Genomic DNA, 16588 nt, shown 5'->3' with positions numbered 1-16588 from the left:
TTTTTCTGAAACTTGACAAATCTAAGACTTCGTGTGGAAAAGATAGGCAAGGAATAATAGCCAGGGATACTGTGGAAAATTTAAAAGAACAGTAGGGACCTGCCCCGTGGGGACACCAGCACAGACTTTTCATGCCATCATGGATTGCTGGGAGAAGGACAAGAATGGTAATGGCTTTCCTGTCATTAATCTTGGCTAAATGGGTTTGGACCAGTAGTGCATGTTACCTGCTACCGTGTGGGGCATGTGAGTGGTACCTAAAAAAACGGAGACGAGAGTGGTGGGGACTAGAGGCCGGGAATCCCAGGATCCCTTGCAGTGTTCCTGAGTGTGGACTGAGCACTGGAGAACAATCATGATGTACGTCACTGCTGTGACATATCCTCCCCACACACCAAAGAGTACAGTTCCCACAAAACGTGTAAACAAGAGGTTTATGCATAAGAAAGAAATAATAGTGGTCATTAAATATGTAGAAAGATGATCTGTCTTCACTCCTAATAGAAATACAGGTCCCAAGTTAAACTGAGACACCAGATTTTAAAAATTAGAAAGTTTGATAGTGTAATCAGCGAGCGGATCTATCTTTTGTGAAAGAAAGCAGGGAAAACGAGATGTATATCTTGACATATTAGTGTTTGCATAAAGGGACACCGGAAGGATGAACGAGAAACCGGGGGGGAAAAAACCCCGGTCACCTCTACGGGCCACAAAGAGAGGCTGGGAGACAGAGTGAAAGGTTGCAGAATGGGCATGAGAATTGTGTAGAGGTTTTTATGTGGTTTGACTTTGAACTCATGCGGAGATTATTCTGGAAATATTATGACTGTGCTGAAGGTACATAAGTATATTTGGGTTTGATTTTATTCAGGAGGCAACTGATTTCACTCCAAACTATGGCACATTTCCCTTCGAAGTTCAGAATTGTTATTTTGATCAGAGATTTACCAGAAGCTGCTTTTCCTGGTTTTAAATTAAATGTCAGTCTACTGTGTATCTGTTCTTATTTGCTTGTAAGAGCTGTTTGTGTTCCATAACATTTTTTGGTTTGGGGGAATAAAATGGAGATATGATAGGGTGATCTGGTAACTTTGTTGTTTTGTTGTTTTTTACTTCAGTGTAAAACAGATTGTTTCAATTTCATAATTACATAATCAAATGCAGGTATTTAAATACAAGATCCAAGTAAAGGATTATATCTAATTCAAATAAAAGCTCACACCTTTTCTAATTATGTGAACTAATTACTTAGAAGAGACAGCAATTTTAGAATTCTTGAGAAAATCCTAAGATTAGAATATCCTTCCCAAAAGTTCTTCTGTAAAACATTTTCTTTAGAATCTTATATTCTCTCATCACTCATCCTGGGGGCAGGGGAGGGAGAACCTCTTCTATATTACAATATATCTGACTTCAAATTTTAAATCCAGAATGGATGCAGTTTCAGCTTGGGGGCCTCCCTCCAGATGTGTTTATAAGCAAATTTACCATGATAAAGCTCTACCAGTCTTCTGGGATCCACCCAGTTGGAATTTTTTTAGTTTCTGGTAATGGCCCAGCTCTGTTGGTGGTTAAAGGGATATGTTACAATGTATTCCCTCTTTTTTTTTCAGCCTCTGCTTTATTTTTTTAATATAATTTATTGTCAAATTGGCTAACATACAGTGTGTAAAGTGTGCTCTTGGTTTTTGGGGTAGATTCCCATGGTTCATTGCTTACATACAACACCCAGTGCTCATCCCAACAAGTGCCCACCTCAATGCCCATCACCCATTTTCCCCTCTACCCACCCCCCCCCCCCATCAACCCTCAGATTGTTCTCTGTATTTAAGAGTCTCTTGTGGTTTGTCTCCCTCCCTGTTTGTAACTATTTTTTTTCCCTTTCCCTTTTCCATGGTCTTGTGTTAAGTTTCTCAAAATCCACATGAATGAAAACATATGATATCTGTCCTTCTCTGACTGACTTATTTTACTCAACATAATACCTTCCAGTTTCATCGACATTGCTGCAAATGACAGGATTTCATTCTTTCTCATTGCCAAGCAGTATTGTATATATAAACCACATCTTTATCCATTCATCAGTTAATGGACATTTGGGCTCTTTCTATAATTTGGCTATTGTTGAAAGCGCTCCTATAAACATTAGGGTACATGTGCCCCTATGAATCAGCACTCCTGTATCCTTTGGCTAAATTCCTAGTAGTGCTGTTGCTGGGTCATAGGGTAGTTCTATTTTTAATTTTTTGAGGAACCTCCACACTATTTTCCAGAGTGGCTGCACCAGTTTGCATTCCCACCAGCAGTGCAAGAGGGTTCCAGGTTCTCCACATTCTTGCCAGCATCTGTAGTTTCCTGGTTTGCTCATTTTAGCCACTCTTACTGGTGTGAGGTGATATCTGAGTGTGGTTTTGATTTGTATTTCCCTGATGATGAGTGACATTGAGAATCTTTTCATGTGCCTGTTGGCCATCTGGATGTCTTCTTTGGAGAAGTGTCTATTCATGTCTTCTTCCCATTTTTTCACTGGATTATTTGTTTTTTTGGGTGTTGAGTTTGGTAAGTTCTTTGTAGATTTTGGATACTAACCCTTTGTCTGATATGTCATTTGCAAATATCTTTTCCCATTCCGTTGGTTGCCTTTTAGTTTTGTTAATTATTTCCTTTGCAGTGCAGAAGCTTTTTATCTTGATGAGGTCCCATTTTTGCTTTTAATTCCCTTGCCTTTGGAGATGTGTAGATCAAGAAATTGCTGCAGCTGAGGTCAAAGAGGTTGTTGCCTACTTCTCTAGGGTTTTGATGGTTTTCTGTCTCACAGTTAGGTCTTTCATCCATTTTGAGTGAATTTTGGGGTATGGTGTAAGAAGGTGGTCTCGTTTCATTCTTCTGCATGTTGCTGTCCAGTTCTCCCAGCACCATTTGCTAAAGAGACTTTTTTCCATTGGATACTCTTTCCTGCTTTGTCAAAGATTAGCTGGCTGTACATTTTGTGGGTCCAGTTTTGGGTACTCTATTCTATTCCATTGGTCTTTGTGTCTGTTTTATGCCAATACCATACTGTCTTGATGATTACAGCTTTGTAGTAGAGACTAGTCTTGGATTGTGATGCCTCCCACTTTGGTTTTCTTTTTCAGTATTACTTTGGCTATTCGGGGTCTTTTGTGGTTCCATACAAATTTTAGGATTGATTGTTCTAGCTTTAAGAAGAATGCCCCTGCAATTTTGATTGGGATTGCATCGAATGTGTAGATTGCTTTTGGCAGTATTGACATTTTAACAATATTCTTCCAGTCCATGAGTATGGGATGTTCCGTTTCCTTCATTTTCCTTCATGAGTTTTCTATAGTTTTTTAGCATATAAATCTTTTATATCTTTGGTTAGGTTTATTCCTAGGTATTTTATGGTTTCTGGTGCAATTGTAAATGGGATCAATTTCTTGATTTCTCTTTCTGTTGCTTCATTATTGATGTATAGAAATGTAACCAATTTCTATACATTGATTTTGTACCCTGTGACTTTGCTGAATTCATGTATCCATTCTAGTAGCCTTTTGGTGGAGTCTTTCAGGTTTTCCACGTAGAGTATCATGTCATTTGCAAAAAGTAAAAGTTTGACCTCTTCGCCAGTTTTGATGCCTTTTATTTCATTTTGTTGTCTGATTGCTGATGCTAGCTAGCTGGACTTCCAACACTATGTTAAACAACAGTGGTGAGAGTGGACCTCCCTGTCGTGTCCCTGATCTCAGGGGGAAAGCTCTCAGTTTTTCCCCATTGAGGATGATATTAGCTGTGGGCTTTTCATGTATGGCTTTTATGATGTTTAGGTATATTCCTGCTGTCCCGACTTCCTTGAGGGTTTTTATGAAGAAAGGATGCTGTATTTTGTCACATGCTTTTTCTGCATGTATTGACAGGATCATGTGGTTCTTATCCGTTCTTTTATTAATGTGATGTATCACATTGATTGATTTGTGAATATTGAACCAGCCCTGCAGCTCAGGAAAGATTCCTACTTGATCATGGTGAATAATTCTTTTTATATACTGTTGAATTCAATTTGCTAGTATCTTGTTGAGAATTTTTGCATCCATGTTCATCAGGGATGTTGGCCTGTAATTCTCCTTTTTTGTGGGGTCTCTGTCTGGTTTGGGAATCAAGGTAATGCTGGTTTCATAGAATGAGTCTGGAAGTTTTCCTTCCGTTTCTATTTTTCTGAAATAGCTTGAGAAGGATAGGTATTAACTCTGCTTTAAATGTCTGGTAGAACTTCCCTGGGAAGCCATCTGACTCAGGACTCTTATTTGTTGGGAGATTTTTGATAACTGATTCAATTTCTTCACTAGTTATGGGTCTGTTTAAATTTTCTATTTCTTCCCATTTGAGTTTTAGTATTGTGTGGGTGTCTAATTTGTCCATTTCTTCTAGGTTGTCCAGTTTGTTGGCATATAATTTTTCATAGTATTCTCTGATAAGTGCTTGTATTTCTGAGGGATTGGTTGTAATAATTCCATTTTCATTCATGATTTTATCTATTTGGGTCCTCTCTCTTTTCTTTTTGAGAAGTCTGGCTAGGGGGTTATCAATTTTGGTTATTTTTTCAAAAAAAACAGCTCTTAGTTTCTTTGATCTGTTCTACTGTTTTGTTTTTTTTTTTGGGGGGGGGTAATTCTACATTGTTTATTTCTGCTCTGATCTTTATTATTTCTCTTCTGCTGCTGGCCTGGGGTTCCTTTGTTGTTCTGCTTCTAGTTCCTTTAGGTGTGCTGTTAGATTTTGTATTTGGAATTTTTCTTGTTTCTTGAGATAGGCTTGGGTTGCTATGTATTTTCCACTTAGGACTCCCTTTGCTGCATCCCAAGGGGTTTGGACTGTTGTGTTTTCATTTTCATTTGTTTCCATATATTTGCTAATTTCTTCTTTAATTGCCTGGTTGACCCATTCATTCTTTAGTAGGATGTTCTTTAACCTCCATGCATTTGGAGGCTTTCTAATTTTTTTTCTGTGGTTGATTTCAAGTTTCATAGCATTGTGATCTGAAAATGTGCATGGTATGATCTCAATTCTTTTATATTTATTGAGGACTGTTTTGTGACCCAGCATATGATCTATCTTGGAGAATGTTCCATGTGCACTAGAGTAAAATGTGTATTCTGCTGCTTTAGGATGAAAAGTTCTGAATATATCTGTCAAGTCCATCTTGTCCATTGTATCATTCAGGGCCATTGTTTCTTTATTGATTTTCTGTCTGGATGATCTGTCCATTTCTATAAGTGCAGTATTAAAGTCCCCTGCAGTTACCACATTCTTACCAATAAGATGTTCATGTTTGTGATTGTTTTATATATTTGGGTTCTCCTGAATTCAGTGCATAGACATTTATAATTTTTAGCTCTTCTTGATGGATACACATCATAATTATGATATAATGCCCTTCTTCATCTCTTGTTAAAGCCTTTAGTTTAAAATCTAGTTTATCTGATATAAGTAATGGCTACTCCAGCTTTCTTTTGACTTCCAGTAGCATGATAGATGGTTCTCCATCCCCTCACTTTCAATCTGAAGGTGTCCTCAGGTCTAAAATGAGTCTCTTGTAGACAGAAAATAGATGGGTCTTGTTGTTTTGTTTTTTTTTTTTTAATCCATTCTGATACCCTGTGTCTTTTGATTGGAGCATTTAGTCCATTTACATTCAGTGTTATTACTGAAAGATATGGATTTAGTGTCATTGTGTTATCTGTAGGTTTCATGCTTATAGTGATGTCTCTGGTCCTTTGTGGTCCTTGCAACATTCCACTGACAGAGTCCCCCTTAGAATCTTCTTGCAGGGCTGGTTTAGTGGTCATAAACTCCTTCAGTTTTTGTTTGTCTGGGAAAGCCTTTATCTCTCCTTCTATTCTGAATGACAGGCTTGCTGAATAAAGGATTCTTGGTTGCATATTTTTCTTTTTCAGCACGTTGAAAACTCCCTGCCACTCCTTTCTGGCCTGCCACATTTCAGTAGATTGGTCTGCTACTACCCTTATGGGTACCCTGGTAGACCTTAGGGCCCATTTGTCTAGTTATGGGTCTGTTTAAATTTTCTGTTTCTTCCCATTTGAGTGGGTGTCTAATTTGTCCATCCCTAGCTGCTTTCAGAGTTCTCTTTATCTTCATATTTTGCCAGTTTCACTATGACATGTCACACAGAAGATGGATTCAAGTTACGTCTGAAGGGAGTTCTCTGTGCCTGCTAGATTTCAATGTCTGTTTCCTTCCCCAGATTGGGGAAGTTCCTACCTACGATTTGTTCAAGTACACCTTCGGCCCCTTTCTCTCTTCTTCTTCTTCTGGAACTCCTATGATATGGATATTGTTCTGTTTCACTTTATCACTTAGTTCTCTAATTCTCCCCTCGTGGTCCAGAATTTTCTTATCTTTCTTTTTCTCAGCTTCATCTTTGCCATAATTTTGTCTTCTCTTTCACTTAATCTCCCCTCTGCCTCTTGAATCCTTGCTGTCACTGCCTCGAGTTTATTTTGCACCTCATTTACAACATTTTTAAATTCATCATGACTATTTTTTACTTCCTTGATCTGTGCAGCAATAGATTCTCTGCTGTCTTCCATGTTTCTTTCAAGCCCAGCAATTAATCTTATGATGATTCTAAATTCTTGTTCACTTATGTTGTTTATATCTTTTGATCAATTCTTTAGTTGTCATTTCTTCCTGAAATTTCTTTTGAGGAAAATTCTTCCGTTTCATCATTTTGGCTAGTTCCCTGTCCCTTATGTGTTTTAAAAGCTTGCTATGTGTCCTGCACTACTATATTAAAGAAGGGTCATATAGTCTCCAGGGCCTGGCCCTTCAGGAGGTGTTTTTTGGAGTGTGCTACTTGCTCTCTGTTGTTGTGACTGTGGTTGCTTTATCTCCCTACCCATCGTGATGTTTTGGACCCTCCACCAGGTGTGCTTTGATTTGTTCGCTGAAGTAGCCTTGGAAAAGAAAACAAAAAACAGAAAAACAAAACAAAAACACCAGCTACAGCAAAACAACGGGGTGATGGTGTGGATGGAAGAGGCCTTATCCCATACAAAGAGAGAGATGACAGGAGCAGGGAAAAAGAAAAGAAAATTGAGCAGAGAAACTCTATGGCTTAATCCAGACAGAGAGGAAACTGAAGGAGATATAGAATAGTAAAGAGAATAGATTCAATATGTCTGCTTAAACAAACCAACAACCAGAATAACCAGACTAGAGAAGGGAAGAAATAAGGAGAAAAGGAAGAGGGGGAAAAAAAAAAAAACGTGTGTGTATTTATATATATACACACACGCTCACACACACACAAAACAAGAATTGTCCAAGAATTAGAAAATGCAAAACCACTGGGGGCCTTGGAACCAGGGGCAGCACTGGTCTGGAGGAGGGGCTGTCTGGTTAACATCTGTCCTGCCCCAGTAGATCCAGAGTCAGCAGGCACAGAGGGGCGTGGTTTGGTGTGGGCGGGTCCCCACCTCCACTGTGAACCTGCTGTCCCTTCCCTGATGCCACATGTTGGAGGTGGTGGGGAGAAAAATGGCGACACTTGAGTCTCTCCTTCACCGACCAGGTGTCCCAAACCACTCATTCAGGCCATCCTTGCAGTGCCGCAGGAGGGCGTGAACGAAGCAGTTTGCCCCACTCCCCCAACTCTCGCATCTCCCTGGCTCACGGCTGGGATTTAAACCCCGATGTCTTAAAGGGCTCTGCTCTGTGCACCCCAGTTCCGGGGAAGAGCCGCTCCGCGTGGCAGATATGACTTCTGGCTGGTGGGCACAGGCAGCCTTTGTCCTTTGAATGGTTATATACCTTCTTCCCACAGCACTCCAGGGAGAGGATCACTTTCTCCCACTGCAGACTGCACCTCTGAACTAGGTACCGAGCTGAGGACTGGCTCCCCTCCTCCCCAGGTGCACAAACAGGGCAGCCGGCCTCAGTTCAGAGGAAGCCCCACAGTTTGAGATTGGATCTTTCTCTGTCCTACTCTGTGGTTTTTCTCCTGTCCAGATATAGTCCTACGCTTCCTTAGTCTCTCTTTTTCATCCCTTTGTCTCTGTGCAGAAGGGGATCCCTCCCGTTCCTGCGTTATACAGCCTGTTTTATCTTTCCCAGTTTGCAATCACGCACCTATGACCCGCCAGGTTGTCCCCGTGGGTCCCTGGAGACGTCTTTGTCACTCTGCAGCCTGGACTCTTGGAATTCAAAGTCCTTTGGCCTCAACACTGCTGTGTTTGAGGGACGAGGGAACTACAGGTTTCCCTACTTCTCTGCCAGTTGGATCTCTCCTCAGCCTCAGCTTATCCCCTCTTTTTGAATGAGGTCCTGTTTCTCACTGGGAATTTGTATTCATTTCTGCTCAAAGCCTAGGAGCACCCCCAGCTTAATTCCACTTCCAATAAAAGGCCTGTGTATGTGTTTTAGACCTTAAAAATAGTGTGAAGTCAAGCCTCAAACTCCTAAAAATGAAAGAGGTCATGAATCCTTACTGAAAACTTGTTCTTCCCCTGCCAAGAACCAAGGGGAGATCGGCAAATTTCTATTCTGTTTCTGCCAGGCTCACTGTGAGTATAATACTCCTTTGTGTGCACAAGGATCTGACATTCCTCCCTGCCCTGGGTGGGCCCACCCTTAAAACCCTAAGCTTTAGGCTACCTGGGAAGCTTGAGATTTCCTTGGGGACAGGGCCTTCAGTGTTCACTTACATCCTTGACTCCTCTTCCTACTTCTTTTCTGCCCTTAGATGCTTTACTTTTAAGAACTAAACCATTTATTTAGAGGGCATTATTAATATTTTAATCCAGCATGTTGTATTTTTTTTAGTAGAATTTCAGGATCTCTGGTTCATCATATTGCCGGAAACTGAAGTGTTACCATTTGATTTGCGAAAAGCTACCTTAAATCATATTCTCAGGGTAATTTTCCAGGATTTAAGGCTCACTCCTCTGAGGGGAATGAGAAAGAACTTGTCGGCCAGTCGCCAGTAGACAGTATTTTAGCAATCAAATCCACTGAGTTTAATTTATTACCCTTTTTTGAGTATCTTCTTTGTTCGAGGCACAGGGGCTGGCATCAGCATTCTTGAGGGAATTAGCAATTTAGTATAGATCTGTGTACTTGATATGCTGTCTCCTTACTGTTGAGATGCCTAAAAATGAATGAGGTGCTGGAGAGAGCTGGAGGCCATGTGTGTGAAGGTTCAGGACAAGTTTTGGGGAAAACAGTGATGAGTTCATTAGACATCTGTAGATTATGAAGTTGGAATGCAGATTTCTTAGAATAAGTCTTCGATAGAAAGGCATAGAAATAGCTAAAGATAAATCCTATTTTCACCTATGAATCTTCTCAGGTTTAACCTCTTGCTAGTATTCTGTAAATCAAGTGGAAATACTTTCTGTCCTATTACAAATTTAGTTCCTTCTCTCCCTTCTCTTTATGTAACCTGTCGTGGTGAGTGATCACCATAGAGAAAAATTTACCTCTGCCAAGCCTTCTCTGAATCTCCTCATGTTAATTGCTTCACCTGCCTTTCCAGAATAATTTATAGAAGTCTCCGTTAGGTCACTCACATAGCATCACTGAAATGCACTGTTTTGAAATTGTTTTTCCTTCTAAATGAATTTGCCTGCCCTGCTAACAGTAATAATAAAAGCTTCGCTTGTGAGTGCCGCATATGTGAGTAGGCACCGATATATATCACATCTACAGCCTATAACTTGTGAGATGGGAATAAGTACACCCGTTTTGCAGATGATGATGATGAAACTGAGACATACGAAGCAAATAACTGTATCCAAACTTTACCTAACTGTATCCAAACTTTACCGTGACTAAGTAGCAAGACTAGGCTTTAAAGTTGATTTGACCCCCTCACTGGCAAGAAGGTCACATTCTGTACTTTTGTTACTGCTCTAGTGCCTGGAGTGGTTTCTAGCTCAGAGCGCATGCTCAGGGGATATTTACTGAATGAAAAAACAACATTGAGATAAGTCTTTAATGGAAGCCTTTATGAACTTAGAGTGATCTCCAACAAACATTTACAGATACACCCAAGTTTTGAGTCCTGGGTTAGGTGTATGGCACCTATCAAATTCTAAGTGTGTTTACCACTGCATACACACACGATACAAAATGAATTAAGTAATTGTCATAGAATTAGAACTTTATTTTTTTTTTAAGTTTATTCATTTTTGAGAGCAAGGGAAGTGCAGAGAGAGAGGGGATGGGACACGGAATCCGAAGCAGGCTTCAGGCTGTGAGCTGTCAGCACAGAGCCCGATGTGGGGCTTGAACTCACAAACCGCGAGGATCATGACCAGAGCTGAAGTCAGATGGTTAACTGACAGAGCCAGGCGCCCTGAAGTGGACCGTTAATATCCTGTATTGCAGAATCAAAATATTTGGGTATTTGTATCTCTAACCTATCATAAGATTTCCATCACTTAGCTTGGGTGGGTGAACTGCTGCAGCAATAGGCCAAATCTGGCCTGCCACCTGTTTTTATAAATAAAGGTTTTGTTGGAACATAGTCACGCCCATTTGTTTACATGTCTGTGGCTGCTTTCGTGCTATAAGGACAGAGTTGAGTGGTTGTGACAGAGATGATGTGGCCAGCAAAGCCTAAACTACTTACTATATGACCCTCAGAAAGTTTGCTGACTCCTGGCATAGATCACTGTTGGTACATGACTTGGTTAACCATTCCCCTGCTCTATTTCAAGGGTCTTCATGCTAGATTTGAAATTCAGCCAGGTGATGCTTGTCTGTTCATAAATGGACTTCGTGTGGATATGAGTGCTTATGATCCTTTTAGGTAAGTATTGAATTACTAATACAAACTAACTATGACTTGTATAAAGGCAAATGGTATCCTAAGTTTTGTATTTGCCAAAATGCAAATAATTACTTTAAAGGTAAGTCAAATACATGTGTTTGTGCAAGACTTCAGAAAGTCTTGTATTTGTCATGGGCAGAATTCTGTTATTATTTTGGTGGAGTACTCACAAGTGTCTTAGAACACAGAATTGGGAGAGACCTTGGCAACATCTGTTCAGATGTGAAAACTGAAGTTTCTGAACTTTCGTCCTATACTTGTCACATTGTTGGGAACGGTCTTTCATGAGTAGGTCTGTCCGTTAGCAGGGAAGTTCCTTGGGATTGGGCTGAGCAGCTGAGGACTTCTACCCTCCAGAAAGGAACTGAAAGGAACATGACACATTTCCCCAGAAGAATGAAAACAAAAAGAGTTTAAAGGACTTCTATTTGTCAGAAAGGAAATTTGAAATTATAGAATGCAGGGTATTATCTGTTTAGGTCAAAAACAATTCTTGAAAAATGCTGTAGGGCAAAATTACAAAGTATTGTGTTTATCATGGCCACTGATCCATAAATTAGTCAAGGGTCAAACAGAAGAAAACTCAATCTGAAATTATTTTACATTTAAAGAGAAGCATAAAACTACTTTAAAAATTAATAAGGTAAACTGAGTAAACACAATACTTTAGTTCAGATATTCTATTTTAATTCAATTGAATAAACTTTCATTGAACTTCAGTTAATTAAATGTTTATCATCTTTTCTTACCAATTTGGAAAGAGTAGGAAAGTATAGGAATGACTGAGAAACATAGTAGTTCAAATGAGGCTTTTCTCTTTATTTAGTTAGATCCTTGGGAAAAATGATAATGAAGTATCTGTAGGCTAAGTACTGTACATAGAGTAGAGTGGTTGTTAGCTCCTGGCCTGTGTGCTTCAGGGGGACACAACTTCATCTGTGCTCAGGAACAGTGAAAGTGGGTTTAAGAGAGGGAGAAAAAGGGATGCCTGGGTGACTCAGTCGGTTAAGCGTCTGACTTCAGCTCAGGTCATGATCTCGCAGTCCGTGAGTTCGAGCCCCGCATCGGGCTCTGTGCTGACAGCCCAGAGGCTGGAGCCTGCTTCAGATTCTGTATCCCTCTCTCTCTCCACACAACCCCTGTGTCTCAAAAATGAATAAACATTAAAAAAAATTTTTTTTGAGAGAGGGAGAAGAATGGTGGGTAGATTTCGGGAAAGTCTTCATAGGAACATTTTGCCCAGTAATTTAGAAAGGCTTTAGGCTGGTCAAGAAATAAAGCCCCCTTGGCTCCTCCACCTGGTAGGTAGTGATCTGCACAACACGTAATACAAAATCACTAGTTGTTACTACTGTAATTCCCTCCAAGGAGGAAAAGAAAACGCTTGAGGATATTTAGGTTTTCTGGCATTTTTAGCCCAAAATAAACGAATTCTCCAAAAGAAATCAGAACATGTAGAATAAAACCAGTGTGGAGCATGAAAGGAAGTGATTCAGGAGAGAGGAGAAGGAAGGAAAATATCCTATTACTGAAATTATGTCCTAAATCTAGAGCAAGGTCCTGTGCCACTAGTACTTCAGAATTGCCTGTTTAAGAAAAGATTGGGAGTGAGGAATTAGCTTCTTTCCCATCTCCTGTCTCATTGCATTTTGGCTTGTTGAGGCCTGATACCATGCACCGTGACCTTCAGGTCCTGGAAGTAGTGGGAGGAGCTGGAGCCTCCATGGATCAGGCCGGCAGTGGTTCAGTCATGGCCCAGGCCGAGCCTGGCTCTCCTCCCCAGCGAGGTTAGACAGCAGGAGGCTGTAGCAGTGACCAGGGAGGAAGGCAGGTAGGATTGAGCAAATTTGGAGCTCCATAAATGGTGTTTCACACCTGTGCCCTAGAGCCACCGACTCATCTTTTCCTTTAAACAATCACCTCAGCCACAGATTTGACCAGACAAGCTGGTGCCAAGTGGATATTAAGCATTTTGATAACCAACCTGTTCTGCTTGAGTGGTGTCACCACAGTATACCTGCCAAAGAGACAGACGGAACAAAGGCGTCTTGATATCCCTGCTTGTGTGGGGCTTCTTTGTGTATCTGAAGTTATCTGACTCACAATCCTTCGGGGCTCTTGATAAATACGTATTTGTAATGCACGCAGCATTAGAATTCAGTATTGCAAATTAATTCAATATTAAAATTCAATTCAGTAAATATCTGAGTGCCTGCATGCTACAGAAGCTGGTCGATATTGGGGGTATAATGGTAGAGATAGAAATAAGTGGTCTAGTCGGATCACTGATACCAAATATATAATGACAGTGTGAATTATAAAAGATAAAGTGCAGTGCTCTGGGAAGTTATAATTCCAGAGATTTAAACTAGTTCTTGGTGGAACATAGGGACAAGTAGAAATGTCAGACTTCTTCAAGGAAGTGATAATTTCAGCTAACACTTAAAGGACGAATCAGGCAAAGTGGACAGTAGAGGTTCTGCAAGCAATGGGGTATTTGGAGAAAATGACAGTGGACTCCTTTGGCCGGGCTGTGGAGTGAGAAGCCAGAAGAAGCTGAGGCCACACACGTGAGAAGGGTCAGCTTGCGCGACCCAGTTTCGGATTTTTGCCTTTTGTCTTCAGGGCTGGAGAAGCCAGTGAAGGGCTCTAAGCCAACCTAAAGATAGTACCTGTTTCAAAGAGAAGCATGAGAAATTACTTTGTTTCACAATCTATAGATATAAGGCATTTTCTTAATAAATAGACCTACCATATTTAAAGAACCTTTTTTTTTTTTCCCATTGGTAGCCAAAATTCAGGATTTGAAAAGAGCAAGGAAGAAACTAATGCTTATAGAGGACAGCTGTATGCCCAGTAGTGAGTTAATTTAACCTTAATACCTTATACAGTGATTATCACCATTCTCTCTTTTAGATGGGAAAATGACACTAGTGTCACTCAAAGATAGGGATACAGCTGGCAAAAAGCAGGATTCAAAACCTCATGCTCTTTCCAGGGTACTGTAACTCGATCAGGTTTTTCTCTCGATGGTTTTCCTTGGAGACTAGGTTGGGATAACAAAGATGGTAGATACAAAAACTGTGGAGAATATTAAAGTTGTCCAGAAAGAGTGACCAGTAAGCATCGTAAAATGTTCATTTTTTTAAATTTTTTAATTTATTTTTGAGCGAGAAAGACTATGAGCCGGAGAGGGGCAGAGAGAGAGGGAGACACAGAATCTGAAGCAGGCTCCAGGCTCTGAGCTGTCAACACAGGCCCTGACACAGGGCTCGAACCCATGAACCATGAGATCATGACCTGAACTGAAGTCGGAGGCTTAGCCGACTGAGCCGCCCAGGTGCCCCGCATCATAAAATTTTAAAAACGGAGAGAGCACTGGCAAGCAATCCAGAATTCTTATCTTACAAAATAAGAGAATTTAGACCAAAGGGGTTAAGAATTTCAAGAAGCCTCACATGAAGTAGCATGGTAGCCCAGACTAAATCTTATAATTAGATTGGGATTTGGGGTATCTAAGCTAGTGCTCTTTTGAGCATACACGTCATCTTCTCATAGATTGGAGGCGGGTGGGTAAAAACGGTGCTTTGTAAAGCAGTGGTCAGGAGTGCCTGGGGTACAGACATTCAGAGCCAAGTCATCCAGGGCAGCTGAAAACACTAACAAAAACCAGCTTTTGTAAGAGTTCGGATATTAGATCTCAGCCTTCTAAGTGTAGATCTCTCCAGGCCTGCCTGAGCGTGGTATTCTGAAATCCACACATGGCTTTATTCTGATTCTGTTCATTTCTGAAAAGCGAAGTGACTTCTTCCGTGGTTGGATTTTGTGATGAAGCAGTTCGGTTAACTATTATAAATATGAATTTTAACACTTGGTTTCAAAAAGCAATAAAGTCCTTTCTTGCCTGGGAAAGCTTTACCTTTGCAAACACACACACACACTTTACCACTACCTGTAAAGTCTTACCTTTACAGATACAGGGAAGCACTGCCTTCCTATAGCATTCATACCCCAGCTCTGTCCTCACCCACTGAGAGGCCTGGGCAGGAGACCACCTGTCTGGGCCTCGCCTGCATCACCAGGACGTCCTGAGGCGGTTGTGAGGTGCGCTCTGTTTGGGGAGGACGTGGACTTACCTGGAACACAGTGTGAGCTTGATCAGTAGAAGTGTAAGGAATCAAATTGCCCAAACTTTTTGCCAGTGGGATTGTATATTGATGTTGTTATTTATAGCAGTAATCTTCCTGTCGTGTTTAAGAGCTCTCAAAGTGTTACATATATGATGAGAAATTTTAGTGTGTGTTCTAAACAGATGTGAACTTTCATGTTTTAATGGGGCTTTTTCTGTGCTAAAATTTTATATCATGGGTCTCCTTGTTTTATTAGTTGATTTACCAAAATGGTGACCTAGTATATTTTTCCCTTCATTTTTGGCTTGCTCAGGGATGAGCATATCTTCACTTCTTTGCTAAAGAGTGTAATAAATATATCTTGTTGCTTTGCCTTTTAAATAGAAAGATTTTGTCAATGTACACAAAAAGTCAACATGAGCTTACCCTAGATAATTAGAACTCCTTGTTTGTTAATAAGTTTTATATTTTTCCTGATATTCATAAAAATACCAGTGGAATCTGTTTCTAATGTTTAAGAAACTTATAAACGTTAAAGTTTTTTTTAATGTGGCAAATGAAAGTAAAACTCATTTCTTTTCTTTAAAAGAATTTTGGATATGCTGAAACTGGAAGGAAAAATGATGAATGGCCTTCACAATCTTGGGATCAGCAAAGAAGATATGAGCAAATTTTTAAAATTAAAATCCCATGTTTGGGACCATACCTATGCATTAGATATTAGGCATTCTTCTATAATGGTAAGTGCTTATGTGTAGTTCCTTTTAAAACAAAAAGGTTTTTTTAATGTTTATTTTTAAGAGAGAGACAGAGACAGAGTGCGGGCAGGGAAGGGGCAGAGAGAGAGACAGATAGGGAAACACAGAGTCTGAATCAGGCTCCAGGCTCCGAGCTGTCAGTAAAAAGCCTGACGCGGGGCTGAAACCTACTAACCAGGAGATCGTGACCTGAGCGGAAGTCCGACACGCTTAACGTACTGAGCCACCCAGGCGCCCCTCATGTAGTTTAAAAACCTTTAGTAGCTTTAAGACTGAACGTAAAACCCATTGTTGGCAGGCCTTCAAATAAATGTAAGCATTTTGGAGAAGGTTGCAGGAGAACTCCGAAGAAAAGTGAAAATACAGACTCCTCCCCTCTGATTTCTTGTATTAGCTTTCCTGTCTGTCCTGTTCTCTGCGTTTCCTCGCAAGAACTCACTCGTTCAGGATCCGTCCCAGCTTTAAAAAAAAATAATAAACACAAATAACCCCATGAACGACAGCAAGAATTTAACATCCACTATTAAAATCAGTGGAATGTAAGGATGCCACCTACCATCACGACAAGCTCGTCTGGCCGGTTCACAGTGGCCGCAAGCCTTCCGGTCGGTGCTGCACCTGCGGGATTGGGCGTCTGCTCACGTGCCCGCCTGCTCGCAGCTCCGATGCCCTCCCGAGTGAAGCCCGTGAGGCTGTCGGTGGCCTTCTCCCTCCTTTCGTTTCTAGGCTGTGAAACACTCTTCTCCCCACTTTCCCTTCGTCGTGCTCCCTCCAGCCGGGCGGCTCCTGCTCGCTCTTCCGGCTGCAGCTCCCAACAGCTGGGACCGAGAGCAGCTTTGGAGGATGTGTTC

General features: G+C 40.8%; 1 protein-coding gene across 3 annotated transcripts in view; it reads left to right on the top strand.

Annotated features, from left to right (window-relative positions):
* The window catches only part of UGGT2 (UDP-glucose glycoprotein glucosyltransferase 2), a 188535-nt gene that overhangs the window by 66130 nt on the left and 105817 nt on the right, over positions 1 to 16588 (top strand). For all 3 annotated transcript variants that reach the window (XM_045055129.1, XM_011280607.4, XM_045055130.1), the window contains 2 exons: positions 10737 to 10828; positions 15569 to 15719. In XM_045055129.1, the coding sequence (XP_044911064.1) occupies positions 10737 to 10828; positions 15569 to 15719 (243 nt within the window). The remainder of the gene's footprint in view (positions 1 to 10736; positions 10829 to 15568; positions 15720 to 16588) is intronic.

Source organism: Felis catus, chromosome A1 (genome assembly GCF_018350175.1).
Source record: "Felis catus isolate Fca126 chromosome A1, F.catus_Fca126_mat1.0, whole genome shotgun sequence".
In the NCBI taxonomy this organism is placed as follows: Eukaryota; Metazoa; Chordata; class Mammalia; order Carnivora; family Felidae; genus Felis; species Felis catus.
Note: the sequence above shows the minus strand (reverse complement) of the source record. Positions and strands in the feature narration are given on the sequence as shown.